The 18979-nt window shown below is 31.3% G+C and overlaps 4 protein-coding genes across 4 annotated transcripts, besides 8 other annotated features; all 4 read left to right on the top strand.

Moving 5' to 3' along the window:
- Nucleotides 1-228: a mobile genetic element.
- Nucleotides 1-4317: part of a mobile genetic element that runs on past the window's edge.
- Nucleotides 325-367: a mobile genetic element.
- Nucleotides 2256-2702: a mobile genetic element.
- Nucleotides 2869-3133: a mobile genetic element.
- A 174-nt stretch (nt 4318-4491) lies between the features above and the next one.
- Nucleotides 4492-4631: a mobile genetic element.
- A 144-nt stretch (nt 4632-4775) lies between these two features.
- Nucleotides 4776-5433: a mobile genetic element.
- Nucleotides 5434-6132: 699 nt separating this feature from the next.
- TVAGG3_0869690 (uncharacterized protein) lies at nt 6133-7324 on the top strand (the record flags this gene model as incomplete). Its single annotated transcript, XM_001326555.2, has 1 exon — nt 7014-7280. One exon carries the CDS (start codon nt 7014-7016, stop codon nt 7278-7280), a length of 267 nt encoding a protein of 88 aa, XP_001326590.2.
- A 1823-nt stretch (nt 7325-9147) lies between these two features.
- Nucleotides 9148-9384, top strand: TVAGG3_0869680 (N-acetylmuramoyl-l-alanine amidase family; the record flags this gene model as incomplete). The annotated part of the gene is made up of 1 exon (XM_051249970.1): nt 9148-9384. One exon carries the CDS (start codon nt 9148-9150, stop codon nt 9382-9384), a length of 237 nt encoding a protein of 78 aa, XP_051085445.1.
- Nucleotides 9385-10186: 802 nt separating this feature from the next.
- Nucleotides 10187-11813: a mobile genetic element.
- Nucleotides 11814-13655: 1842 nt separating this feature from the next.
- On the top strand, nt 13656-15992 carry TVAGG3_0869660 (guanylate cyclase protein; the record flags this gene model as incomplete). Its single annotated transcript, XM_001326558.1, has 1 exon — nt 13656-15992. The coding sequence occupies one exon, from the start codon at nt 13656-13658 to the stop codon at nt 15990-15992; it is 2337 nt and encodes a 778-aa protein (XP_001326593.1).
- A 350-nt stretch (nt 15993-16342) lies between these two features.
- On the top strand, nt 16343-18334 carry TVAGG3_0869650 (guanylate cyclase protein; the record flags this gene model as incomplete). Its single annotated transcript, XM_001326559.1, has 1 exon — nt 16343-18334. One exon carries the CDS (start codon nt 16343-16345, stop codon nt 18332-18334), a length of 1992 nt encoding a protein of 663 aa, XP_001326594.1.
- Between the last annotated feature and the right edge of the window lie 645 nt (nt 18335-18979).

Below are 18979 nucleotides of genomic sequence, written 5' to 3'. Positions count from 1 at the left end.
CTGATGCACCCAAGTTTTTGAACTTTCTCGAGGAATGAAAGGGTAAGAGGTATACATTATGAATATATACCTCTTACCCTTCCATTCCCTCTCTGACAGCGGGAAACTTTGTCTGAATGTTAAACTATTCAGACAAAGTTTCCCGCTGTTTGCGAAGGAATTGTTGGCTATGATGTACTGATTCATGATCAGTACATCATAGCCAACAATTCCGTATACAAAGTTCAATTTTCATATTTCATGTATGTAACTCTCTAAAACTATAAATCTGATTTTCATTTGGCAGATCCACTTCTTGTCTTTCCATTTTTTTGAATCAATTTATACAAATAAACTTATAAAACACAAAATTATTATTTTATAATATTAATTCTTAGATAATACATCCGATATGTAAAGTGTCAAAAATGAAGTGAACCGAATTTTCATGCATTACACGTTTTTTGTTTTTGAAATTTTTTTTGGAATTTTTTTCAAGGAATTATCGCTGCAAATATCTTTCTTTTGAGAGTTGTAGGATGTGGAATCAAAATCATAGGAAATTAGCTAAATTTAAATTGTGCCCGCAAGTTTTCCATAAATTGAGACACTTTTACCTCAATTTTACCGCAGATGGAGGGGTTTAGCCGCAAATTGAGTACTTTATCCATAAATTGAATGGAGGTATGACCGCATTTTTTACCGCAACTCACTTTGCATAGAAAATATTCATTACGTATAAAATGGAAGGTCAATTTATTGTAGATAAAGAAATTGGTTCAGGTTCCAATAAAACAAACCCACCAGGATTTTGGATTGGTTTCGATGACGCTTTCTATGCAGTTGCTGGATATCAAATCCTTGCAAATGGTCGTATCGTATATTCTCAAGACAACGAAGAGAAGAAGCATATATAACTTCAAACTCACAAACTACCGAACAAATAAAGAAAGTAGATGTTTTCTCAAAGACTCGACATGAAGATGTATGGAGTCATTCGGGAACATGCAGAACAGGACAAATTGTTAGTGGTCCAATTACAGCAGGAAAATCATTTGATTTTAAGCTTCGTTTAAGAATTCCTGTTAGAAGATTCCTTCCATTAGAAGCTATTCGATTTATTCCAGCTTTTGCAGGAAACATTCAGCTTAAGTAAAGTTCAGTAGCGACGCCTTACAATGCACATCTATATCTGTAAATGATATCATTGCTTTCAATCCAACTCTTAAAGTTGCATTTGCTTCAGATTCAAATCCACCGACAAATAAATTTGTTCCATGGAATGAACCATTCACTATGATAACGAAGGCAGTAGAAGCTAGTGGAACAGTTACTATTACAACTGTAAACCAGCAACTATTTCGAACAAAGATGATTTTAATGAATGTTTCATTCATCCAAAGTCCATTCTCTTTAGACCCTAACATTTATACAGAACTTGTAGAACATTATACAAACGTGGCTTTATGTTTTCCTGTTAAAGTTATGGATTGGATTCCTATGGACGGTTCATTCTCAAAGAATACAGATAGTTCAAGTGCAACATTTACAGCAGCTTATACGCCTATTAATGTTAAAAGTATTTGGGCACTATTTAGAAAGAAAGACAACTATTTAGTTAATTTTGAGAACCCTAAGTTTAAATATCTTCAGCTTTCCATGGGAGCTTATGGAAATATGCCTGCAGAACCTGAAAAATCATATGGACCTGTATTTTATGAAATGGTTGCGAACGCTTGCAATACAAACAATGATATGATAAGTTTAATGAAGATGTTATGAGGTCATTGGTGGATGATGGTAGTGTGGAACATAAATGGGATAGCTATGACAACACACATTTCTTATGTGGTTTTCCAACAGAAGTGGACTTTTGCTTCCAGCAAGGTCAAACATCTACTGCTCCAATAACATACAAATTGTCTGTTAAAGGACCTATTGAACTAGCAACTGAAAATGTACCAAAGCCACTTATTGGATTTATGAGGGATTGTTGCTTTGCCATTCAGGTGCGTGCTAATGGAATCCCAATTATCATAAGACAAATTACGGAAAGTGAACTCAAACAAAAAGTGACACAATGCATTTGCAACCAAATAACTTTACAAAGCAAAAACTTAAATTACTTGTCAAGCTTACTATTCTTATTTTAACAATTAAAAAATTAAATTTTATTTTTTATTTAAAAAAATCATCTTATATCATCTGATATATATATATAACAGCATTAATATTTCAATGATTCACAAATCAACTTTTTCATTATTTTAAATTATTTTGTCTGAATGTTAAACTATTCGGACAAAGTTTCCCGCTGTTTGCGAAGGAATTGTTGGCTATGAGTACTGGTTCATGATCAGTACATCATAGCCAACAATTCCTTATACAAAGTTCAAAAACTTGGGTGCAATCAGAACTGATTGCACCCAAGTTTTTGAACTTTCTCGAGGGAATGAAAGGGTAAGAGGTATACATTATGAATATATACCTCTTACCCTTCCATTCCCTCTCTGACAGCGGGAAACTTTGTCTGAATGTTAAACTATTCAGACAAAGTTTCCCGCTGTTTGCGAAGGAATTGTTGGCTATGATGTACTGATTCATGATCAGTACATCATAGCCAACAATTCTTATACAAAGTTCAAAACTTGGGTGCAATCAGAACTGATTGCACCCAAGTTTTTGAACTTTCTCGAGGGAATGAAAGGTAAGAGATATCCATTTCCTTTCACCTTCGTTCTCAATAATTAACTTATAAATTTTTTAAAGCAAAAAAAGTCTGATTTTTTTTGACAAGTAAATATATAGGGAATTTATCCGACCAAATAACTGTCACTTTTTCAGTTCACCTCACTTTCCGTAACTCGTCTTACAACACAATAATAAGATTAGATGACTATAACTTAGCTACGGACGACGGTGAGGAATAAAGGATGAACGTTTATTTTTAAAGCTTATAAATGAGTTCTTCATCAAGCTCTCGTGAACCTTCACCATCTATGAAACAAACTTTACCAAACGATTATGGAGCACCTATTGAATATTTCTTACGAGCTGCACAATGGCAAAGAGCAGTCTCACCAAGGTTAGGTGTTCCACCAGCTCCTGTCAAAAATAGCATTTGGTCAAGTCCTTATATAAGATATGGTCTCCCACTAGGTTTGCTAGCTACAGCAGGAGCAGTTATGATGTTGAAAAGAAATAAAGCAAATGTTGTAAATAATACTGAAGTAGCTGAAGTTAAACAAACTCCAACACCTTCACCAAAACCAACGTCAAAACCAACGCCTTCACAAGCAAAACCTTCAATGACTCCTGAACCTATGGAAGTACAAACTCCTGTTCAAAAGTCAACTCCTAAACCGACTCCAACATTTAAACCAGAACCTACTCCTCAAATAAATCGTAAAACTCCTGCGTTTCCTTACTGAAAAAATAACGTTATTTTTATTTAATATTAAAATTTTTATTTGATTGAAATGACAAATAAAGTCACTGAAGCAATGAAACAAAAGTTTTTGGTAGAATACATTAAATCAGACTATTCCAGAAGGTTTTTACATTCATACTATGAAGGATGGTAGAGTTCAGTTTAGAAAGATAAAGCAACCATTAGATAAAGAAGGAATTTTGAGAAAGATTAAACTTCATGAGGACAACATTGCTAAACTTAGGAAGAAGTTAGAAGAGTTGGAGAAAGGAAGAGAGTTATAAAGCAATGAATTCAACAGGGTGAAAAAACAGGTGAAAAAACAAGTGAAAAAAGAGGTGAGATCTCACCACTTCACCTAAATTATTTTGTGCTATGTTTTCATACGTGTGAGGGTGGTGATATCATTAATTTTAAGTTTATTTTTATATAAATGACAGAACAAAAGCAACTCATACAAATCGAAAAATATAACAAACATACATTTAAACATTTATTCTTCCTTCCTGAGTATAACATGTTCTTTACACTTCATCCTAGACCAGTAGATTATACATTGACTGTGTATAAAATTGTCATGGTAGTTTTATAAAAACTTATGATGATGAAGGTAAGTTAACAAGACTATGCATTTCAAAACTTGAGAAACTTTATGACTTCAAGTATGACTACAATAGAGTTAACATTGACGATGAAGATATAGAAAAAATTTATGAGAACGTTTATTTTTTCATTAGTGAGTTCGTTAGTGAGGTGAAATGTTTGGTGGTTTTGTAAATATTTAAGGTTAAGTTAGTTTGCGTTTGATTTGTAAAATATACGTTAACGGTTTCGTAAAGTGTCAAATTCACATATCATGGGTAAGGAGGCGCGCAGTGCCGCCGTACCCAACTAACCCATACTAACTTTGTCGATACAATATAGTTCCATATCCTAAGTAGCACTTTAAAAGTAATTATCGATGAGAGTAACTTAGTCGGAAACTCTTAATAGATATATTAAATTTCGCACCGATCAATAGTATTCGAGATTTACTAATAAGGATTTCTTAATTTTTTAAAAACAAAATCTTAAGTCTTTAAGGGTGCCCTATAGACGATAGACCACCCTCAGAAAAGCACTTTTAAGGCTATTATATTGAGAACTAGAATCTGGATAATCCATTCATTCGAGTTCTAATAAAATTAATTTGTTGATGTTTACATTATCGTTATAGGGCACCCTTAAAATAGGAGAATTATAATCAATTTTTTTAAACAGTGAAAAATTGATATTCAATCCCAACAATAAACATTTATCGGTTAAAAAGAACGATACTATGAATGTTGTCCAAATATGAGAAATCCACAAGATTTTGAAATTCCAGGAGTAAGGGTAATTTTAGCTAAAAGTGACACACCGTGAAGGGTGTGATTACCGATCGGTAATTTCGACAGTTTAGAATTTAAAATTTTTTATGGAACTGTTGCGAGTTTCATAAAGAATTTAAGGAATATAAGCAAAGATTTGAATCAAAATCTTAGACCTAAGCCGCTCGATTCGCTCGCGGCTTCCGCGATTACAGATCAGCAAAGATTTGAATCAAAATCTTCGAACTAAGCCGATCGCTTCGCTCGCGGTTTCTTTATTATTTTTTAATTTGCATATTTCCATCAAAAGTTCATAAAGTAAAAAATTTCGTTTATTTTTACTAAGAAAAAAAAGGTTTTTGATAATAAATTTATTTTATTTCGAAAAAGTAACAATAATCGTAAAAGGGTATTGATAGGCTTGCTAAAGTAACTAATTTTAGCTGTCAAATACTTTTGTATTTTGAAGTAAATTAGTATAAATTTGATATTATTTTAACTCCCTTTGAAAACCTCAATTTTCCATACAGAGGGAACGGGAATAGCATCCAATATTCCCTGAGAATGGTTGCGCATTCTCAGTTCCCTCTATATTTCGAACGAAGCTCTCATCGGTCTTTTTTTTAATACTAAACGTTTTTTTTCTGTCACTTTTAGCTAAAATTTGGGTTTGCCGGAAGAAATATCCTTTTGATTTTTTTTTCAGATTGTTATGAAAATCCTTCATTTAAATTAAAATCCATTTAAACTAATTAATCATTTAACGTATTAAAATTCCAAATAAACGAAATGCACATTTTCTGAAAAATTTAAAAAACAAATTTCAAATGTTGAAGACGCAATATTTGAATTTGTTTTTGTTTTTGATTTTTGAACTTTTCAAGAATCTTCTGAAAAATTGAATATTTTTCAACCTTTTCATCCATTTATTTTTTAATTATGCCAAGATACATAAACAACTTGATAATTTACGAGAAATTTCGAATTAATTCATAGAATACTCGGCCATAATAAATTAATTGAATTCCAACAAAATTATACAATGTATATTAATGACCATTATTCAAGTATACGACTCAAAATTTTTCAATCATTTATTTTTGTAATTTTTTTAAACTTTGCTAATATTATGATAAATTTTTGGCTTCTTCAGAAAATTTTGTCCTATCAACTTTTTCATGAAAATTCAAACCTTATGAATTTATTGTATGCATGCGATCTGAGGAAGAATCGAGCAACAATCCAACCTTAGAAGTTGCATTCGAATCTCAAGAGATTAATTCTCCTTTTTTAATTGATCAAGTTGTCATTGACTTTTGTTATAATCTTTTCTGGCTGTTTAATTGGGTTTATATTATTCAGATCAAATCATTTTTCAGAACGTTTCATCCATGCAACAAGTCATATCATTACTATACCTTGCATGTCGATCTAAATATTGATCATTTTTCAGATTTTCATCACTATGTAAAAATTTGGATTGCAGAAAAGCTAAATTCTAAGGCAAAAGGAATTTCACAAAGACCATTAAATTATACAGTAGATGTTACTGGCTTTAAAAAGAATTCCACTACCGGATTCTATCGAACACCCACATTAATGGATGGTTCAAGTTCAGTGATAGCGATACATCCGATAGAGTATTCGTATCAAACGTATTAGTTAACTCAACATTCGATTTAGCTAATGTACACATGATTATAAACTCTGATTTCGAAAATATCAACGGATTATACGTTTATTGGCAGTATGTTACATCAGAAAAACCGGCATTTATTGTTGGGTTGAGACTATTAATCATTCTAACATCGGTTTATCTCACCCATAATTACATTATGGGTTTAGTTTCCCGGTATTGAACTATTTACGCAAGGATCTACTATAGTTCTTGGAATATTATCATGTCTTGCATCTTTTCCATTTAATATGTTTTTCAATTCAAAAATTATGGATGTTCCTCAAGTATTCTTTGCAGCGATCATGGTTTCATTTTTCCGCTACGTAGTATTAACAGAGATACAGCTTGAGGCAGAATGCAAACAAACTCCTACAATGAAATACAACGTATTTTTTATCATTCTCTTTTCGATTTATTCAATCACTGAATTAGCTCTTACATTTTCTATAACATCGAAAAGTTTCATCCTTGTCAATATATTGAATGTTTGAATTATATATATGTTGGAATTTCCGTATTTATAACAATAATGGCATTTCTTCGATATGATAATGGATACACTAGACGTCTTATCTTTATGTGCACTCTTGAACTGCTCTCTTTCCTTTTTTATATTTCTCTTCCATATGTAGTCGAGATGCCTCTACATCGCACATTGACATTTGGTGCAGCACACATATTTATGATATCGTACATGCTTGCTCTCCTTCAGATTTTTATGAACCGCAATATAAATTCTCAAGAAACTGATCAATCTTCACTTCTTTCTAAAGAGACATCTGCTGTTGACATAAACCTTCAGCCAGATTTAGAAGATGAGAATGAAACTCCATTAGAAAATTAATCACCTCTTAATTTACGGATATTAGAAATAAAGGCATTTGTTTTAGAGCATTTTATTAACTGAACCACATTTTTACTTGATGAATAAGTAAGGTTTTGAAAAATCATCAAAAAACTTTATTCATTCTTCATTTCTATATAGAGATGCAGGTTTATCACATCACATAATGAAATAAAAAACATTTTCTATCAAAATATTATGACTTCAATGTCAAGTTCTTCCATCAGAATAAAATTTGTTCAGTTTTAGTAATTTCACCCTTAGTATGTTGAACATCTTTATTAGTAATAGCTGCTGATTTGATAAATGTTTCTACATGTTGCAAAAATATCTTAATTTCAAGAAAAACAAGATTTGTTGTTTTTCAGGTTCATGACTTGTTTTATCATAAAACAGCAAATCCGAGTCGTCTCTATTAAGTTTAATAGTCTGATAATTTGGCGATTTCATTGGTTGCAACTCTTCCTCTTGAATTAACCTCAGCTAAACTTCTTTTTCATCCAAGGGAAGTATATAATGTTCTTTAAAAAAAGTTTGATTTTCATATTTTGTTAGTAGTATATGAGGACGGGTTGTGTGACTTTTTTTGTAATCGTAAGAATTCTCACATAATTGAATGATTTTTGAACATACTTCTGAATAGCAGATTTTAAAATAATGAATAATTTATAAAAAATTTTATTCCTACAATTCCTATATTACCATTAATAAAAAGAATATATTTTTGCATAGATTCCAAATATGGTGTCAATTTTTTAAAAAATTTTGAATTCAATGAGTTATATCAAAAATAAAATTCTTGAATAGAGTAAAAAATTTAAATAATTTATTTAAATATTTTCTTCTGACATTTATGAATAATTTATTTTTTTAATTCGTAAGAAAATGAGTGATCAAGATTCGTAACCGTCAATCAATTAATGGATGCTCTTTCACCAATTCTTGAAAATGTTAAACAAGTAGATGTTTTATTTCGATGATTATATAGAAAGTTTATATTATAAAGGTAAACATAATATTAAACCCATTGCTTTTGCATTTGATAATAAATTAATTGAAAATGCAAAAATTTGGGAATTATTCCAGATATTGAATTTATAACAAATATTAAGGATAAATGGTTCAAACGAATTCCAACCACAAAGTTCTTTGTAAATTAATGATCAAAACTGAGGAAAAAGAATTTCATGAATTTACATATCATCCAAATAAAGTTTCAGAACTAGAAAATGAAAAACTTCAGAAAAAATTAAACGATAGACTTTCAAATGATCGTATTGAAAAAATAAATAAACTAGCAGAAGTTGCATTTAATAATGAAATATTTGATGAATATAACCTTGAACTCAGTGATGGACTTTAAGTCCTGGGCACTTTTGTGTCTTGGACTTTAAGTCCTGGGCACTTTGTGCCTTGGACTTTAAGGACCCGGGCTCAACGAGTCATGATTTATGAAATCAATTATTTGATTCATTCTTTCTTCAATAATTTCTATTCTTTTTGTTAAATCATCTATTTTCATTAATGAGGTGATTCTTGATTGAGGAATAGATTTCAAACTAATCACTCCTTTTATTTTTGAAATTTGAATCCATCAACTTTAAACATTTTATTCAATTTACATGTTGTCAATTCTTCAAATAATTTTTTATTGTTAGCATAATAGTCATTAAATTCTTCAACAGATGAAAAAATTTTTATTTCAGTAATTGGTTTAACAACGTTTTATTTTTTGTTGAACATCTTCACTTTCATTTATTTCTTCGTCCTCTGTTTCATTTATTTTTAAAATTGGTTTCATTTATCATTAAATAAAAATTAGAATATAAGTGATGAAATATATTTTTTAATTAATATTAAATCAGAAATGGCTGCAGGATTCTTTAAAAAGTTATGGGAAGGAATTAAGAAAGCTGCAAGTTGGGTTCATCAGAAAATAATAAAACCCATTGCAAACTTTTTGGCACCAGTAGCGAAAACGGCAGGAACTAACATAGGTGGAGTATTAGGTGCTAAAGCAGGTAATCCAGCGATGGGAGCACAAGCAGGTAACGCAGTTGGTGGAATTGCTGAAGGAATACTTAATAAAATAGGAGGAAAGTAGTGGAAAAATAAATATTATTTTTTATCTCAATATCGGTTGTAGTCGACGATAAACTTTATCTCCTTTATTTAATACTTCCCTTACCGGAACATTAGGTGCTATTTGTTCTGCAACGTCACTAATTGCTTCTTTATTCTTAAATATCCAATTTGCTCCCTTCTTCATTGTTTCCCAAACTTTATGCGCTCCTCTTTTTACTTTATCCCATAACTTTTTAAAGAATCCTGCAGCCATAGTTGATTATTTCATTAAAATTAAAAATTCATTTTCATCTTTTAATTTTGATTTTTTTATTTCATCATAAATGACGACTAACTATTTAGTGCCAAACACTAAACCGATTAATGGAAATGTATTTCATTCATTCGAAAAGATAAATGAAATATTCGCAAAGAATGATGGTAGAAGATATTATAGAAACTTGAAAGTTCATGCTATGACTCTGATACTCATATTTTGATGATAAACAAACTCATTTAAGAATTACAAATCCGGCTCATGATGTGAACCAATTAGGTGACACATATATTAAACGCAAAGTTAAAGCAACTCTAGTTTCAAATAAAGCTTTCACATGTGATGCCGCTTTTTAAATGCATGCGTTTATTCGTTGGTTACAAATCATCAAATCAAAGCTTTAAGCAATTAGAAGTAGAAACCGAAAGAGGTGATGCCGGTTTCTTTCAGATGGATTGCGCCCGTGAATCTTTCGCATTTGCAACATATAAACCAAAATCAGAAAGGAAAGTTAAAAAGTTTGTTCATTCATTATATAACAATGTCCAAAAATATGATAACTCAGGCAATCAGAACTGATTGCACCCAAGTTTTTGAACTTTGTATACGGAATTGTTGGCTATGATGTACTGATCATGAATCAGTACATCATAGCCAACAATTCCTTCGCAAACAGCGGGAAACTTTGTCTGAATAGTTTAACATTCAGACAAAGTTTCCCGCTGTCAGGGAGGGAATTAGAGGGTAAGAGGTATATATTCATAATGTATACCTCTTACCCTTTCATTCCCTCGAGAAAGTTCAAAAACTTGGGTGCAATCAGTTCTGATTGCACCCAAGTTTTTGAACTTTGTATAAGGAATTGTTGGCTATGATGTACTGATCATGAATCAGTACATCATAGCCAACAATTCCTTCGCAAACAGCGGGAAACTTTGTCTGAATAGTTTAACATTCAGACAAAGTTTCCCGCTGTCAGAGAGGGAATGGAAGGGTAAGAGGTATATATTCATAATGTATACCTCTTACCCTTTCATTCCCTCGAGAAAGTTCAAAAACTTGGGTGCAATCAGTTCTGATTGCACCCAAGTTTTTGAACTTTGTATACGGAATTGTTGGCTATGATGTACTGATCATGAATCAGTACATCATAGCCAACAATTCCTTCGCAAACAGCGGGAAACTTTGTCTGAATAGTTTAACATTCAGACAAAGTTTCCCGCTGTCAGAGAGGGAATGGAAGGGTAAGAGGTATATATTCATAATGTATACCTCTTACCCTTTCATTCCCTCGAGAAAGTTCAAAAACTTGGGTGCAATCAGTTCTGATTGCACCCAAGTTTTTGAACTTTGTATACGGAATTGTTGGCTATGATGTACTGATCATGAATCAGTACATCATAGCCAACAATTCCTTCGCAAACAGCGGGAAACTTTGTCTGAATAGTTTAACATTCAGACAAAGTTTCCCGCTGTCAGAGAGGGAATTAGAGGGTAAGAGGTATATATTCATAATGTATACCTCTTACCCTTTCATTCCCTCGAGAAAGTTCAAAAACTTGGGTGCAATCAGTTCTGATTGCACCCAAGTTTTTGAACTTTGTATACGGAATTGTTGGCTATGATGTACTGATCATGAATCAGTACATCATAGCCAACAATTCCTTCGCAAACAGCGGGAAACTTTGTCTGAATAGTTTAACATTCAGACAAAGTTTCCCGCTGTCAGAGAGGGAATGGAAGGGTAAGAGGTATATATTCATAATGTATACCTCTTACCCTTTCATTCCCTCGAGAAAGTTCAAAAACTTGGGTGCAATCAGTTCTGATTGCACCCAAGTTTTTGAACTTTGTATACGGAATTGTTGGCTATGATGTACTGATCATGAATCAGTACATCATAGCCAACAATTCCTTCGCAAACAGCGGGAAACTTTGTCTGAATAGTTTAACATTCAGACAAAGTTTCCCGCTGTCAGAGAGGGAATGGAAGGGTAAGAGGTATATATTCATAATGTATACCTCTTACCCTTTCATTCCCTCGAGAAAGTTCAAAAACTTGGGTGCAATCAGAACTGATTGCACCCAAGTTTTTGAACTTTGTATACGGAATTGTTGGCTATGATGTACTGATCATGAATCAGTACATCATAGCCAACAATTCCTTCCCAAACAACCCGAAATTTGTCTGATTCCACACTAATTTATTAATTTATCTAAACTTTTATCTCTTGTTCTAGATAAATTATCATCAATAATAATCTCTTGTTCTATTTCACTATTATATATATATATATTTATATGATTTGATTTAAAAAAAATAAATAAATAAATTAATAAATCATTTACTCAAATATATCAAAAGTTTTATTTTTATATATAAAGATAACTACTTTTAAAAAAAAATACCCTATATATTTTTGCCATGTAAACTTGTCACTTTTGTCAGAAGTGAAGTGAACCGAATTTTCATGCACAACAAAAAACAAAAAACGAAAATAATTCCGTACATTTTTTATTCCGAAATTTCTAAAAAGTTTACCATTGCAGCGGATTCCATGCGGATTTACCATCGGTTACCGTATGAACAGGCCTATAGCTCATTAATAATATCTAAATTTTCTAATAAAGTTCTAAAATATTTATTTATTTCAAATCGTATTGCATGAAATTATTTGACAAATATTAGTTTAATGCTAAACTAAAACGTATCATTCAAAGAAATGCAATTTAATTCCCAATCAAAATTTAACCTTCTAATTGCTTGAAACACTAAAGTTATTAAAAATTTATATAGTCACATGTTTAAAAATGCCTTAATATTAATTATTATTGGTAATTTCTAACTTTGCAAACTTTTCATCGAATTTCATATCGTTGTAATAGCCAGTTTATACATGTAATTTTTCCATTTAAATCAGTTATCCTATAATCCCTTATAGTAAGAAATAACAATTAAAACTGTTTTATGTTTCTCTATAAACTCCAAAATACAGCATTAAGCAGACAAATAGCCACACATTCATTTGTAGAAAGCCAGATTATATCATATCAATAATCTACAGGAAAAATCTTGAATGAACAAGATTAATTATAGATAGAACATTAAACAAATATCTGAGATCAATATGCTACATCTCATTGCAGAATAATCCATGCAAAAACCTGTCAATTGTGAATTGGAAATTGCCAAATCTAAAATTTGAGTATTAAAAAGGGACATATTTAAGTAACATATAGAATGACTTATGAAAAAAGTGTAAAAGGTAAATTTAATTCGAATTGAAAAATTTGTAATCGGATTCATAAATTTTGTTATATGATATTCTTTAATGATAATATTGGTCATAAATTCTTTGATTGCTTAGAGTTTTCATTCGGAATGCTAGATTTTCAAAATCAAATTGATTTCTTCACTTGAGAAATAAGCTATAAATTTAGATATACTTTAAAATAATATATGAGCAATTAAAGATGAATAAAAAAGAAAAAATTGCGGTTAATTTGCTCTTTAATAATGATTCATTATTTCATTAACATATATTAATCTTTTTTTTAAATAACACTTTTTAAAAGAAACGATCGAATTCCTATTGAAAAAATATGAACCTATCGACTATTTAAAAAAACTGCATGATATTGTACATGAATGCAATGTTAATTTTATAACATATAATTGTTTTTCTATATTTTCAATCTAAAAATTTTCAGAAGCATAATAATTAAAAATGCAAGGTTAACAGTAATATTAAAAATATACGATGACAATTTTTTTATTGCGAATAATTCTTTCAAAAATTTCTGTGCGAATTTCTCAAAAAAATTCACAAAGGTTTTTACAGAACCTTAGCGAAAATATTTAATTCATGATTGCTTTGATAATTCACTAGATTCAAGATAACCAAGTAAAATTTTGAGAATGATAATTTGAAATCAGGTATATTTATACTACTCTTGCCTATATGTTTTATCCAATTTTGATTAATCGCAAAAGTTTGAATTCATAACAATTCTCAAATATTTAACTCTGAAGAATGAATCAAGTTAATGCGGTTCCGCCTTCGCAAAGTGGAAGTACTCGCTCCCAAACATCAAATATTGAAATTAAGCAGAGTGAAAGCACAGTTTCGTTGTTATTTCCGTTATTTTCGGCCGTATTCCAAAATGCTAAGATTCCTGTAGCCTTTTCTATGCTGTTTTTAATGATGTTCTTCTTCCAGGCGCTTTGTGTTAGCTATTGGCCATGGGATAGATACTGGTCTGTATACAACAACAACTATTCGATCAAATTACTGAAAGAAATCTTCTTTTTTGTGCCACAGCCAGCAACTCCAACAGGTTACATAATACTCTCATGCATTATTTTCGGCATTAATGTTATTTCATGCTCACTTATCGCTTTTCAAGTAGCTTATTACCACTTAACAAGAAAATTTATTAACTTCTTGAACTATCCAATTAGAGCTTACTTCGATACAATTTTGGTTGGTACCATGGTTCCATGCTTAGTCGATTTCGGCGAATGCTTTTTACTTATTGCCAAAGGAAGCAAAAATGCAATGGTTATTGTTTCGATGGTTCTTTTCTTTTTCTCATTAATTTTCGAGCTATCATCATTTATTCTTGTACAAAGCTTTGCTGCCAAATCCATTTGCATCAACCCTTCGCCAATGTTGAATTTTGATCCAACCATCATGACCTCAACTCTTATCGCGATGATTGTTTCTATTTTATCATTCTTCTTATTACTTTTGTTCGAAGATTGGGCTCCTTTGTTCGCTATCGTCATACATATTTGTATTTATATCTATGAAGAGTATTATCTTGAGAAGCACTTACCATTTGTCGATGTCTTTACCAACTCCATGTCATTTGGCTGGTTCATAGGCTGCCTTATCGGTGATGTTTTAATGTTTATCCTACATTTTGCTACAAAAGTCAACTACAAGATCCCAATGATCCTTATCTTTGTTTCTTTCCTGTTCTTTACATTCATTGGCATGGTCGTCAATACAATCAAGGTCAAAAAGATCGTTGGTCTTCTGATGAGAGTGAACAAGACACCAGAAGATGCAAACGAGTACTATAGAGAGCTTAACCTTGACCAAGACATGTCGAAAGCGCTTCTTTATTTCAAGATCGCGTTCCAAAATTATTGTCCTTGTTATTATGACATGACATTGGCCAATTTCATAGCAGAGAACTTCGATGAAGAGATCATTATTGCAACAGTACTTCAAATCATCACTTTCTTCCCAATGGAGACCAGATTACAATCAAGATTCCAGTTATTACTCATGAAAAGAAGGAAATTGTCAGTTCCTGCCCAATTTTTGTTGTTCCAGATCGAAGCAATCAAGTCTTTGAGACAATTTTCAGCATCTTCATTGGCTAAACTGAAATTAGTTGACTTGAAAACAATGAGTCGAAACTGTGAAAACATGACAAAATCAGGATTAGACATGAAAGAGGCCAAGATCGATTATTTCGAGCAATTGGCACAGAAAACAACACGTGCACGAGTTATATGGACAGAATCACTCATGCAGCAACCAAACAATGCAAGGTTCTATGAAGAATACACGAGATATCTCATTGAAGCAGAATCAGATTTCAAAGAAGGATTGGCCATGAAAAACAAACAAACATTGTTAGAAGCAGGAGCAAACTTTTCCATTGATTTATCATTTAGATCGATGGTTGAGAACTTCCCGAAGTATTTAACTGATGGAATCATTGATACAAAAGGAAAAATCCTTCAAATGCAACATAAAGGTCCAAAAGAAAACTCATCAGCGAATAACTCTGTCTCAACAAATAATTCTCAATCAGCATCAAGTGGCTCTGAATCAACAGAATTAGATGATTCTGTCATGGAATTTCTTGGAAAATCAACACTTAAAATGGCCAGACCAAGATTAGCATTACATTCCATGTTAGAAACAAAGATTCCTTTATCTGTTTCTATCGTCAAACCTGTTGCTACTATTATTGTTATTTATGTTATTGTTATGTTTATTTCTTTCGATGTTTACACTAATTCTGTTTTGCATGAACATGTTGGAACCATGAAATTCCTTGAGTATTTCTCTCAAATGCGTTTCAACACTGCTTTGTCTACTATCAATATCATTATAGAATACGGTCGTGAACATGGAATATTTGATAAATATAACAATCAAATGCTGACAATGTTCAAAACTGATGATCATTATTACATTGATATGTTTGTAAACATGTTACCATTAATTGTAAGTTTTACAAGTAGTTCATCAAGTAATTTCGGTGCTTTTATTAATTTAGTAACTAATTATTCGTTACAAGGATATGATATTTCTTCTTTCAAAAAGCACTTTGGGATTCAGATTTGATATATTATATTTGTGGACCAACAGGTTCACCTGCAGGCGCAGCAACTGTTTCATTCCAAAGTGTTTATGCCGGATTGGCTGGTGCTGAAAGAACTCTTTCCGGATATGATAATATTTCTGATGCAATGCATGATCCGAATGCATGTGAAATATCAACAAATTTCATGAGTTTCCACAACGGAGCAACTTATGTTTCAGGAAATATTTCTTCATATCAAATCAATAGAGGTAATGACATAAAACACACTTTGTTATTGTTATCAATTATTTTACCAACAATAACATTCTTGATTTTGTTTGTTCCTGTCATTATTATTCATTTCTCAACGAATAAAATGTTGAGAGACATAATGGAAATTATCAATACAATTGATTCGAAAGAGAAGATAGAAGCAAGAGATAATACTTTGATGCAAAACAATGAACAAGCAAGTATCATTGAAATTAAATCAGAAAAAGGACCAAGTACAGGAATTTTGGCTGTCATTTGTTTGATGTCACTTTTAACTTTGGCAATGACATTGATATCAGGTTTATACATCATTAAACTGAACACAAACATAAAGAACTTAAATGGCTGGAATATTTACTCAGCAATGAGAGTTTCTTTATTAGCTGAATCCTTGAATATGTTAGTTTCTTGTGTCATTGTTCATGATTATCCATATGATTTCACATGGTCATCAATGGATGATTTAGTTACTTCTACTTATTTCGTTACGAGCAAATTAGTTGATGCTGATAATAAACTAATTAATGGATCAGATACAACAGTTCCTATCCAAGGTTTCGATGAAACTCTTGATAATATCAATATTTATGATGATTTAATGCAAAATACAAGTACATTAGATCCACAAGAATACTATAATAATTTATCAGCACATTCTTTAATTGGTGTCTATTCTAATTACGTAACTTCTATTATGACACAAATATCAAATGGTCAGAATTTGTCAGTTCCTGATGTTGCTAATGCAATTTATATTCCTAATGATAGATTGATCTACAAATTAATACAATCTAGAAAACGTTGTTCTGAATTGGCAACTGACCAATTATCAAAACTGAAAATCTTTTACATTATTATTGCTGTTTGTGTAATATTTTGTGTTGGTGTTTATATTACTTTTGTTGCAATGTATTATAATAACAGATTACGTACATATCGTGCTGCTTTGTTCATTGTTAAGAGATTTTCTCCATATGTTTTACTTTCCAACAAAATGTTCAATAAAGTTTTCCTTAAAGGAAACAACCTCAAAAACAACAAGAAAATGTCTATTGAACATTCTATCATTCAGAACGCAAATGACTCTATATTCTGCACATCATTACAAGGAACAGTTGAAACAGTTAATGACTCTGTTCAAAGACTACTTGATTATACACCTGAACAGTTACTTGGCCAGAAAGTTGATTTGTTCTTCGCAAATGCTGATGGAGAAACATTACGTCAAAAACTCGAAATGATGAAAGAAGGACAGATTTCTCAATTTTACGAAGATGATTTCACAGCAATCTCTGATACAACACAAGAAATTCCTGTCCATACATCAATCATCGGCATGATCAAAGAAAATGAAACAAAAATCAACTCATTTGTAATTATTTTAAGAGATCAAACAGCATTAGTTAAACAAAAGAAACAAGCTGAAGATGCAAAAGCTAAATCCGAAAAACTTCTTTATCAGATTCTTCCACGTGATATTGTTTTGCAACTTAACAAAAGTGAGAAAGATATTTCTTTTGTTGTTCCTTCAGCGACGATTATTTTTGTTGATATCAACCGATTCTCAGAATACGCAGCAAACTTGAGTCCACAAGATATCATGGCCAATTTATCACTTTATTTTGCATGTTTGGATAAAATGGCATCTCGACATAACATGATCCAAAAGATCAAGTTGATTGGGGATATCTATATGGCAGCTACCGGCTTGTTCAATCCAGATGTCTCTCCAGAAAGCCATGCAGAACAATCAATTATTTTTGGATTCGAATGTATCCAATCATTGGATGAAATCAACATGCGATTGGAAGCAAACTTGGCGATCAGAATTGGCATCAACAGTGGTGGTCCAATCATTGCAGGTGTTTTAGGCACTGATAAACCTGTCTTCGATATCATTGGTGATGCTATAAACATCTCAGCGAGATTGCAGACAACATGCGAAATCAACCATGTTCACATCTCACAGGCAACATATGATTTAGTTAAGGACATGAATTTCGAGTTGACTAAGCGTGGTGAAACATTCCTTAAAGGAAAGGGCAAACAGATGACATACTATGCATCTAGTAGTATCTTTGTTCTGAATCACTCAGATATTTCTGTTTAAAATATATTGTTTGTTTTAATTTAATCTTCTTTTTTCAAAGATATAATATAATTTAATTTAAAATACTTTAATTTGTTTCTGATATTATGAATAGTTAATTTAATACATATGAAGTTGCTTCTGTTAACTTTTTTTTTTGAAAATATCGATTTCATATGCTATTGAATTAGTGAAAAAAAGAAAAAAATGAATATGAAAGTACTCCATTAATTGTTTCATGCATGAATAGATCACTTCAACTTATAAAGTCTCTTATTAAAGGAGGTTGTAAAAGATTTGTTGTTGATCTGTAAGGAAATAATTCTTTTATGATTGCAGAAATTCATGGAAAACTTAACATTGTAAAATATTTAATTAAAATTGGTTTTGATAAAAATTGGAAAAATCGTGATGTATTTAATTCAATTCTTATGGCATCAGAACATTGAGAACTTGAAGTTGTAAAGTATTTGATAAGTATTGGCTGTGATGTCAATTCTGAAACATATCATAGCGCAAATTGCATTCACTATTCATCCCAAAATGATCATATTGATTTAGTTCAATATCTAGTTTCTTTCTGATGAAATCCATATTAGAGATCCAGATATGTGTCCATCTTGATGTAGTTAAATATCTCACTTTGAAACTGTTGAATATTTAGTT

Source organism: Trichomonas vaginalis, chromosome VI, assembly GCF_026262505.1.
Source record: "Trichomonas vaginalis G3 chromosome VI, whole genome shotgun sequence".
In the NCBI taxonomy this organism is placed as follows: domain Eukaryota; phylum Parabasalia; order Trichomonadida; family Trichomonadidae; genus Trichomonas; species Trichomonas vaginalis.
The sequence above is the reverse complement of the archived record's forward strand: the minus strand, read 5'-3'. Positions and strand labels throughout refer to the sequence as shown.